Source organism: Seriola dumerili, unplaced genomic scaffold, assembly GCF_002260705.1.
Source record: "Seriola dumerili isolate Sdu_G_001 unplaced genomic scaffold, Sdu_1.0 BDQW01000187.1, whole genome shotgun sequence".
Taxonomy (NCBI): domain Eukaryota; kingdom Metazoa; phylum Chordata; class Actinopteri; order Carangiformes; family Carangidae; genus Seriola; species Seriola dumerili.
The window spans coordinates 2752041-2764012 of record NW_019174442.1 but is presented as its reverse complement, the minus strand read 5'-3'; the positions used below and the strand labels follow the sequence as shown (position 1 = coordinate 2764012).

General features: G+C 39.0%; 1 protein-coding gene across 1 annotated transcript in view; it reads left to right on the top strand.

Moving 5' to 3' along the window:
• The first annotated feature begins 233 nt into the window (after positions 1-233).
• The window catches only part of LOC111227411 (contactin-associated protein-like 4), a 56950-nt gene continuing 45211 nt past the window's right edge, over positions 234-11972 (top strand). The window contains exons 1-2 of the mRNA XM_022752860.1: positions 234-381; positions 10923-11033. Of these exons, the coding sequence (XP_022608581.1) occupies positions 234-381; positions 10923-11033 (259 nt within the window). The remainder of the gene's footprint in view (positions 382-10922; positions 11034-11972) is intronic.

Here is an 11972-nt window from a genome sequence, read left to right as displayed (position 1 = left end):
GGCATCAAACTGACACTGAAACTAAATTACAGGGAAATCGCTATTACTGTGAATTCACTCTTCTCTAGAAGAGTCTAGCCAGAGGAGAGATGGTTGTGATGATGAGGAAGAAGAAGAGGAAGATGATAAAATTAATGATGATGATGTAGAAGTAGATGAAACAGAGTATGATGATAGTTGTCCTTATGAACATGTAGATGATGATGAAGATGAAGACAGAGTAGACGTTTATGATGACCAACAACCCTTCCACTGATGATGATGACATCATGAATTTGGTGACAAAAGATGAAGAACAGGATGAATATAATGACGATAAAGAACGTGAAGCGGACGAGGAAGAAGAGGATGATGATGATGATGATGATGAATATGAAGAAAGTAGACTCAGATGAAGATGTTGATGACGAATGTGATGAAGAAGAAAGAGAAGGTCATGGTGATGATGATGACAATGATGATGATAAAGATGATGAAAACGATAATGAACATGAGGATGATGATAATGATTAGGAAAAAGATCAAGAGGAAGATAATGACAATGAAGAAGCTGAAGAAGAAGAAGAAATAATCGATGATGAGGAAGAGGAGAACATTCCTTCATCTTCAGTTTATGACTGACCTCTCTAATTTTCTCCTAAACCCCAGTGAAATCAGTTCTGTATTTACTCTACAACTCTTTCCACTTCTGATGAATGAACATATTCCTACTGTGCTGGATGCTGCTTATATTTTCCCGTCACCTCATTGTGGCACAGTGAATGACTTGTTATTCATTGCCACTGTGTAATATATTAACTTAATGTAGCTCTAATGGACGCAGCTGACAGTTGAATATTGTTCCTAACATACATTTCTAGAATAGCAGAGCCTCGATGGTGTGTTGAGAATTCAGCTGACAACTAATGTGGTATTCTATATTTGCGAGAGTGTACTTCTGAGGCTTGTGGAGGAGTCCTAGGCATAATTTAACAAAACATCTACATATTGGAGCTGCCTCCACATTTCTTTAGACTGTAAATCGTCAGCTGCGACCTCTCTCACTCCAAGCTGCCACAAGGGATAATTAGATCAGATGCAATGTCTAGGTAAATGTGAGTGCATAAGAAATGTCACTGGTATTAAAGACCGTAGCTGACATTGAACACCGCAGGACAAAGCTAAGTCGATGCCAAAAACTTTAAGATGCAACAGAGATAAGGTATCTGATCAGAAATTGAATAACTCAGTTAATGAGGTGGATGAGCGGCGCACACCTGCAGTTGCTCCAGTGCCAAAGCATTTCTGAAACTTTTTCCCACTTCACCTGATTTTTATGGTACTTTGGATCAGAGTCACTTACAGAACTGCAGCTCTGCAGCTGGCAGCAATTCAGTGACCACACTTTTCAAGGACTCTCCAGGCCCAATTCCCTCAAATTCAATGACCAAAACACAGCATAATTTGAGACAAAGATCACAGTTATTACTGTTCCAAAAAAACTTGCATTTTCTTTTTTTGCACTGGATATGTAAATTCAAACACTTTCAATGGCCAGGGTCCATTTATGTCTATTTTCAAATTCAAACTTTCAAGGATATCAATGATCCGTGGGAACAGAGTGACAAATCTACAGGTCACTAATGAGGCCACACATTGGATATATTGCAAATATTGGGTCACTGCAGAGCCCAGTTACTATCTGTCCATAGTGGTGAATCCTTAGCTGACACAATATAAATACTATATGTACCAATGAAGGATCATTCAAGTCTCTATATCATGCATACCTGTCACACTTATGAGCAAACATCAGAGGACTGTTTGTAATGATCATAAAATCTGTCACAGCACTGGCAGCCGATGCGCTCACTGGGATAATGAAGCAAAGATTTCCCTCCAATACTGCAACACTGAGAAAAGACTAATTCTTCACATCATGCACATTCTGATCTTCTGGGTCGAGTCGTATGGTAGAACCTAATGCACATCAAGTTAAATGTGATGAAGATAATTTTTCATGAAAAGACTGACCCATGCTTCATCATTATTTCAAGACAAACGTCTTTGCCACCATCATTACATCCACGTTAATTTCTTGTTGCTCCACGGAAGGAAATGTTGTGAAATATGCATAAGCAAAGCTTTGCATATTTATAAAAGTGTTATGCTGAGCTCAAACAAACTGTAACACAAACTAAAGCTTGAATCTTACAGAACAGCCTATAGGGTAATTAAAATATTAGGCAGTTTCTTCAAGTAGTGTTATGATTTCTAATAAATTTCATTTAAAAACATCATAAACTAGGTGGTCATTAGTGTATTTTTTCACATGCTGATTCCCAAAAAAGGAAAAAGAAACATCCAGTGTTGATTAACACAATTTCATCCCAAACATCTAAGCCCAGGGAGTTTTTTATTTAAGGTTGGAAATCAGTGTAGCAGATTTAAATTTTTAAAAACACTGGACTGTGAAAAAGACCAACTCTGGGTGTAAATGTGAGACAGCAGGTTGAAGTTTAGAAGTCTGCCCTTCAAAGACGAAGCCCAGGCTCAGTCCCCTGTGTCAGTTTGACACTTCAAAAATGTGTCTGTGTGATCAGTGCAGAACTTTCCAACAGGTGATTGGTTCTTAACATCTCTTCAGGGCGGAGGCTGCAACACAAAGACATAATGAAGTGTGACTGCAGCAGTGGTGTTGGCAGTGAAGTGGTCACGTGTCACTGACCTGCACCACACACACACACACACACACACACACACACACACACACACACACACACACACACTTGCACACCGTCTGTCTTTGATGTTTATGTATAATTTAGAATACTGCAGTGCCGGTGAAAGCTAAATGAGCGCATGTGATGGGTGTTGTACAAAACCTGGATTATACAAAGACCAGCTGGCCTCAGGATGGCAACAGCATGAGCAAAGACAGTCAAGGCAGTCATCACTGTTTTTTTATTGTCCCATTAATATTGTGGAGACTAAATTCTTCTGCTGGTGCAGTGTGTTTGCTGGACTCACTATCTCAGTTTTGAAATATGTTTTCTTTTTTTCCTCACCGAGGGGCTGGACACTGTTTTCTGCTGTGATTTAACCTAATGGAAGAGCCTGCAGACTTTGCTCAAATGAGAAAAAGTAAAATGTGCAGAAAAGGAGAATGAGTCACCTGCTGTGACATATAATAATATTCTATTTCATATCATTAACTAGCAGCTACAAGCTGTTTTGAAGACATTCCAACAATTAATGAATTGGACTGTGAAGTGTTTTAATGATTTTAATGAATCTCTCTTCCACCAATGTATTGATGATTTCAGTCATTTTGTTCCTTTTATCCCAACATCAGTCCTCTGGAAAAGTTTTAAAATGCCTTGTTCAAGGGCACAATATCCGCTGTATTTCTCCTGCCAGGTCAGTGATTAAAGTCTGTGACTTTCTCTTCACAAGCCAGATTCTCTAACCTTTCCATCACTCCAGCCATTAGGGGTTTCAGTTTTCTGCCTGTGTAGATGGGATGAAAGTTAAACCTGGCAAATTCTGAGGACAAGGGATTTGCAAGAGAGAACCTCCGAATTGGTGATCAAATTGGGAGAATAATCTGCACGATATGCAATATGTGTTGATGTCAGAAAACAGACTGAAAATGTGATTCTGAAGTGAAGTTGCAGTGAGTATAAAAAGCAAATGGTTAGAACTTTAAATGTTAGTGCTGCTTCTAAAGAGAAGAAGTGGAAGTAGTTGTGGTGAGGAGAGGCATTCTGCCAGATACTTAAACTTGAATGTATAAGCTAGAGAAGCGATTCTGCTTCTCAAGGTGCTACTAATGTTTTTGAATGCCCTTGCCCTAAATTATATGTGGGTGAGGCAGTGAGTATACTTGGGAGTAGGACATGCATCACTGAACACAAGAGCAGCACCAACAGGAAGGACTTGCTGCCTCCCTTGTTGCTTACAATTTCCTGCATGGAGTGCGGACACGTTCACAGCGTTGAAATTCTCCACCACACAGATCAGGTCAGGGCCTCCCATCAGGGGAGGAGACTACAAAGAGTTTCGGCTCGGAGCAGGGGCCCTGTGGATTTTTAATCTGTGTACCATACACCCAGAGGGACATCATCAGGGACATGCGCTTGAATGTTTAGCTGTTTATAATCAGGGACTTTACAAACACACTCCTTATCTGCATGTCGGATTAGATCAATTTTTATATTTCTTCTATACAGTTTTGTTAATTTAATCAACTGTTCATTATTGTTTGAGTTCATGTTATTTTGTCCCCAGTTTCACATGTGACCATGCCCTCAGTTTTACAATTTCTAGAAAAACACAAAGTTGTATAATTAATTTCTAAAAAATTATATTATTCTCCCAAGAAGAACTTTAAAATGTATGTATTGTAATATTTTACACAAACATTGACAGTATATTGAGCTATACTGATACTGATTTTCTGACTGAGCAAGCGTCAGAAGGCCTTGAGTCACAAGTGGTATTACTTCCTTGTGGTTGTATGCCTCCGCCGACCAATCAAATTGCAGGAAATATGCTCACAATCTCCCCTTATGTTCCTGAGTTACATCATTGAATATTGGTCATGATGATGTCACAGTAAAGTTTGATCTTGTCCTATTTGACATTTGTGTTAAATTGTGTCACAATTAGCGTATGAATTCTTATTAAGTTATGGCCGAAGACATTCCCTCAAGGTGTTACAGAGATATCGCGTTCATGAGATTGGGACGGACTGACAGACAACCAGATAACATAATGCCTGTGGCTACAGCTGTCGACAGCTGTTTTTCAACATAAAAAATATCAGTGTGTGAGGTACGTTCATGACCAGCTGATGATGTGCTGGATGTATTGTTTTTCAGCATCCATGTGCTAATCCTCACAGCTCAGCAGCTGTTAGACAAACAGAGTCCTTTCTCTAGCCAGAGAGAGATACGGGGAGGAAGGCAGGCAGCTCAGAACGGAAAAAAAAATAAAAATCAGACCAGACTGATGAAAGACAGCTTGATAAATCACACCAGATCAAATCAGAGGCCCATTAATGTTAGACAACTTATGTCTCAAAAAATCCTCAGTCAAAGTAGTAAAGAAAGCATTTCTCTTTCCATTTTCTCTTCAGCACTTAAATGATAATCACTGACATCTCAGACTAAACAAGTCACCAGTCTGCTAGCCTTCTGCTTTAAAAAAAGTTTGAAGAAATTAAATTCAATACAACACACTGCAGCACAGACGCACGTACTCTCCTGAGATCACAAAGGTCTTGAAGAGTGGGAGGCAACATTCACAGCTTAATTATTTCAGTTACTGTATTGTTTTTCCACCCATGACAGCTTTCATGATCTTAATTACAGATCCTAAGATCCTTGTATTATTACTGCTGCTATCACTTCTGCATGCAGTACCCAGAAATTCTCTTCCCCTGGGTTTTGTTCAAAATGTCACTCTGGATAACATCCAAATACCAAAAATGTAATGTAAAGGTATAGTGCATGCACTATTGATGCTGCTCCCTGACTCTCATTCTCCTTTTATCCTTATATTATATCAAACTTTAATGACTGCATTAGCAGCAGGGAAAAGCCCATAATGCATTGCTATGTATCTAGATATATTTCGTCACATTATAGAACAAATATACAATGAGCAGTCTTGGCTCTTCTTGTTTAAAATGTGGACTGAGGTGCCAGTTTGACAAAAGATCACCACAATTCTCTGTTTGATGGATGACGATTCATGATTGAGAGGACAAACAGGCGCGGTGTGATTATTGTGCTCAGTGAAACAGGGTTTAATGGTTACATCACTGTAAGAGATGCACATCGAGCAGCACTGAACTATGACTGTCGCGGACTCTTAAAGAGCTGTGAACCTGTAAATTGTCTGATTGTTGTTGTTTATTGAAGTGGAAGAAGATGCTCATCAGCTTGATTTTGCTGCTATTTCAGCGACACCATAAAGTGGATGCTATAGATGGAGAGATAGGGGGATAAGATGATGAACGAGAGCATACTGATGGAGCTCACTCTGCTGGATGAATAATGTTTAAACACATGTCATGTATGTAAAGGATACTGAGAGTCGAGAGGGATTTTTTTCAGTTTATAGTGCTCTCAAACCTGCAGAGCTTTGAATGTGAGAGCTGACAAGGTGGGAGAGACTAATGATTCACAATATCTCTGTTTAGGCCAAGGGCTGTTGGCCTAACACTCCATTAGCAACCACAACATTCAGTCCTCATGCGTGCCTCTGAAATGCTTCTTCAGCATGTTAAGAGTGTTAAAACTGGCAGACTGTGAATGCGAATATGTTGAGTGCTTAAAAATATCTGGGAGAAAAAGCTAAATGGAGCCAACAATGCAAACCAAGAGCAGTTAACTATCTACTGAGTAAGTGTTGTGTTTCCAAACATGATTATGTACAGCTAGGAGTGTACTTATGTAATTTCCTGCGCTTTGCAAGATAGTTGATCACTTTGCGTATCTCAGTGGCTTAACAATAGCTTATGATTGAAGCATATTAAAAGACTACTCTTAACGATTGTGAATTTTTCTCCGCATCAAAAACAATTTCTGATGGACACAGTGATTCTGAAATTATGCTCACTACTCTTATGTTTCTTGTGTTAATTATTGTAGCAAACCTAACCACTGAAAGAGAAAAAAGGGGTCAGCCAGCTGTTGGCTAGTCAAGTGGTTTTGTGTGTTAAGCCTAAAACATATTCTCTTGCAGACATGCACATGGAAAGTTGCAAACACCATGGACATGTAGTTGTTATTATACTACTTTCTACTCCTTTTGGAGTCCACTTGGACTGTCAGCGGTGCCCTTGTGGCTGTGCAGTCACAACAGATTGGAGGGTACACAGGTGTCTGCACAGAGCCTTGAATACTCCCTCTGATGACAAAAGTTACGTCTCTCGGACCCTAGTGGACCTTCACACAGAGCCGGTTCTAGTAATATTTAATAGGGTAGCCCTGTGGTGTTAAAGGGATGTCTAGAGTTGACAAAATGTGTTGTTAATAAACACATACAGCTGTGAGAGGAGGAGTGTGAACTTGGGCAACAGAAATAAATTAAAAAATAAATGGAGAGAGAGAGAAAGAAAATGTGTACAGCTCTGGTGATACAAAATAAACTGCTAACAGAGCCAGCAGCCCTAATATTTCATGGTTTTAGGGTAGACATGAATTTTCATTTCACAAAAATACTGGCTGATGCATTATAAAATTCCATGGTACAATTGATCTTACTTCATGGCACACAGGTTGAGAAACACTGGTCTAACAGCTAGCTAAGCCAGAGCCAAATAACATAAGCTACAGTGTCAACATTAGCAAGCAAATACATTTCATCTGATCAGCAGAGCTGACAAGAGTAAAACAGTGTAACCCAGTCCTGGGTGAGGACACCTCTAGATTCAGAAGGAGCAAAGTTTCGATTGAAATAACAGTTAACGCAACACAAGTGCAATCGGGCAACTGCAGCTTTAGATCACAGACAGATACAGTGGCAAAACAATGCAACAATATGAAAAATAAAAACCTGTGCCCTTTAAACCTAAGAAAACTGCCCTTGTATGGGATTTCCCACAGTTCAAGTAACTTTCAAGTTGGTCCAAAATTGGTCAAAGTCAACTGTTCAGATCAGATAGAGGACTGATTCGTCAGAGTTTGATGAGTCAGAGTGCCCTGTTTAGCTATGATGTGTGTTCAAGTTGGTACCAAGCCAAGAGACTGGCACGATCCTACCACAAGGCAGATAGTTCATCCGGCTGTTTCAGTGGCAATGTAAATCTGGGCTCCTGGGTTCCAAGCTGGGAAGCTCACCGTCTACTGGGATTGTTGGATCTTCTTCACCCAACCTGCATTTACAAACAGGCTTATAGTCTCTGTTCTTCTTTCCTTTATATCTCATCTTATGTTTCTCTTATGTTGTGCAACATCAAAGTGAGTGAGGACTGAATGCAAATACTTAACATATTTACTCTCTAGTTCAACTTCCAAACTTATTTCGTTCTAAGAAAATATGCTTAGAATGTATTGACACAATACAAATATCACACATGTAATTAGAATTAAACTGCTCCAGCTCAGCCAATATTCAGCTTTGCAAATCAATAATCTCTAGCAGCATGAAGAAGAAGTTATGTAGAACTCCACATTTTACTCTTTCGGTAACATGATGAATATTACGATGAAACTTACTTTTTAAGCATCAGCTACGTTTCCCTTTGGGCAGCTGGTGACCCCAAACCACAGTAAAATGCTAAAATGAGCTTGACATGGCGGTAACTTCGTTGCTAACACACAACAAAACTAGCTAAGGGCTAAGAAGCTAGCTTACCGTTACCGAGGCAAGTGCAACTACTTCCGGTGGTCTCGTGGCTTCCTCAGGTAAACCGTTTCCCTCTCATGTGATAAACGCTCGGCATCATTCAATGTTTTCAATACAGTTTCTCAGCTTTTGTGAAGCTCAACTTTGTTATACTGACCGGCTACTGCTAGCTCAACTCTGTATCACGGAACATCCACCTGCTCGCAAAATACACTGCAAAACGTCGTGCTAAATTCAGTAAGTGATGGAGTGGATGAAACGAAAGATTTGGCTAAGTTAGCTTAACCGTTATGTCTAGTAACAGAAGTATTAACTTAAAATTTAAGTCACTTGTTTAATATTTTATAACTTTATTAATTTCTATTTCAACCTGTTTTGACGCAGCAGATATAGGACAGTTTAGAGCCTTATAGATTGTATGTACCATTTGTAAAGTGCATTATAATGGTTTGTAATTGAACCGTTGTGTTGTACAGACCAGGGGTTTGTTGCTGCACATGTTGCAGAGAGGGGGATTTAATGTCATAAAATGATAGATAGATAGATTAAAATGTCAAACCAACTGAGTTAAAAACAATGAAATACAGTCAAAGACACAGACAAAAAATACACGGGATCCAAGTATGCAATAAAAAATGAGAGATAGATAAATAAATAAGTGTGTTCATATTTCAGTAAGTAGACAACTGTGCTCTCTGGGTTCCCCTGCTATGAAACATTGCTTGTATGGCAATGTGGACAAAAGTAATTTTGCAGTATTTATCACAGTATAATCACACAGTATTATAAATGTTTTGGTTTTTTTATTATACTTTATGTTCTTATGTTTTCAAGATCTCATGCAAGCTTTTAATTTAACACATATGTTGGATGATAACTCACTATGACAATTTGTCATGTTATGTTTGTCATGTTATATTGAGAAGTGACGAATGCACAGCCCCTCATGTGTTTATGTTTAGTTCATTAGGTTCTTGCCTTCAGTCTCTACCACCACAGCTCATTTAATTAGTTGTTATGTTATACACACAAAGGAAATATGACCTCTGTGTGAGTAGTGAACGCACGCATACACAGGAGCAGTGGGCAGCCGCAGTGAAGCGCCCAGGGAGCAGTTGGGGGTGAGGTGCCTTGCTTTAAGGGCACCTTACCCATGAGTGAGAACTAATGAGGAAACCCATAGATTTATTGCAAAACAACAATTGTCACCGGCACAGAGGTCGTTAATTGATCAATCTAAATCAACCACGCACACAGGCAGCTCGGAAAAACCTTTCACACATCAACTTTTTTAAAATCAAATATTCTCTTGTGCACAGTTGTTCCCCTGTAGCAACTGCCATCAGTATGTGTTTTTATTTCGAGATGAAGTGCTCAGATGTTGACTTCGAGCTTTCAGAACAGAAAATTAGCATATTAACTCTACAGACTCAGAATCACAGCAGTGTACTCAAGCTGTTCCCAATTTTGTATATTGCAGTTTCATACGCTTTATATGCTAATGTAGTTTGTCATTACAACACGTTTAGTTATATTTGGCTACTGGCCAATCAATTTATTTTGCTTTCAAAAACCAGCAAATATTTCTGGATAAAACAATGAATAAACGTAAAAAATTGCACTTTTTTATCATGTATACATTGCTAGTATTTTAGGTTTTCAGAGACTCGATGAAGAACATTTTAATCCATAATAATAGTCCATGACTTATTGTAACACTAACTGATTACGTAGAGCATTGTGAAAACAGAACACATCAATGAACAAAAGCCAGATAAAATCAAAGTCCCATGAAAGAGAGACCAAAGTCAAACTCTCTGTGTAAGTTCCCTCAGTGGGCAGAAATCCAATATCAAAGCAGTGAGGCCAAGTCTGATTAAATCTCAACTAAACAAAATAAAGACAGCATAAGATCCTTCATTAATATAATCTCACCAAGAGATGTATCAGCTCTCAGCTAAACATCTTTTATCAAAGAGAGGATTTAGCTGACGACTCCACCGGGTTGCTTAAGTTTGCATTGTTGTGTATTACAAGAGGAATTCAACTAATTTAATAAATTAAATCAAACATGAATGCTCATGAATGCATATATTTTTGTGCAGACTACATGTATGAGCTTGCACTTGTATTGTTCACCAACACAAAGTTAAACATGTACTGTCAGATGGAGTACAGCTTATGTTTACATATATTCAGTTGTGTCTGTAAATCATTCAAAAGCAGGTCAAATATGTATTATTGTATATGCTGCATTAATGTTATAATGGCTTTAACCACCATTGTGTATGTAGTATGAAAAGCCTCTTCTGTCACTGATCCACTCCACCAGTGGCCAGTTTGTCTATTTTATGTGTCTCCTCAGGCAGCTAGGACACAATGCATTAATTCTCCAGCAGTTTCTCATTATAGTCAAAACAGCTGTTTACACAAGGCACATTTTCAGCCCTGAAATTGAGGATAGCATTCTTATTGTGAGGCAACTGATTGTTCAGGGAAGGAGCACAGTTTTCAGCAGCATTTTGTCTTCTGCAAGTTACATGACGATTTTAAATAACCTGTTCCCCTTGTTCTGTGATTAACAGAGGTGTGTCACAGTCCACTGGTGTCGAATCTGCTGCCATCCTCCTTCAGGAGCTCCTCACAGCTGTCGAGCAGCCACGGGCCAGGCTTTGCTAAGCTGAACCGGAGAGAAGGTGAGTAACAGTAACTACCACAAACCGTTGTCATGCCTGTGAGCTGTAATGTGTGTTTGGACTGTAAATCTGGGTGGTGGGGTAATGTACAGCACAAACCAACATATTCATGTATATATACAGCTGGGAACTCCCCCCAAACTATTCGACCAGGAAAGGTTAATTAGTTTGTTGGATAACATCTGTCTTAGCTGTCAATGGCAAATCCTTGTATATTGGGCCACATTAGACACCATGTTTGTGGTTTTACTCATCAAAATGCAAGGAAAAAAATGTTATACATCATTCGCTTCGGCAATAGCTTATTTATATTAACAGAATATATAGAGAAACTTTCCATTACAGTGTTGTGTTGCACTTCTTGCTGCTTTGAAGACATTAACATGCACAAGGCAGACAATGCTTCCCATATAAACACTTAATCAAATGGTTAACAGAAAAACTCTGCAGCTTTTAGTTTTTTTGCAGTTCACACATGATTGAGTCTCACTGCTCTCATCAGCTCCAGATGAAACACTGTAGGCTGCTGTTTCCAGCAAACAGGCTGGGTGTGTTAGAAGGCACTTGTTTGCTAACAGTTTGGCCTTTTGCAGGCGATAATCCAAATGTACGTATATCTGGGTTGTGTCATTCTACCCAAATTAAAACATCTCAGGCAGATATTTTTCAGTTGCCTATTTAAAGATGACCTTTTCCAGCCGAACTCTCTCCATATTTATGGAATATAGATGCACACTTTTGCACAGCCATGGCTTCCCACTGCAGATACTTCACCAGTGTAGTAGTGAGTTGTGCTCATGAGTTTCCCACACACATTTCAGTCATAGCTGTCCTTCAACCAGGTTGTTCCTCATACTATGTTTAAAGAGAGTATATTGTTCCAGTATATTGTTCCAGTTTAAGATAAAGTAAGGATTAGCTTGACCATCAACGGACTGG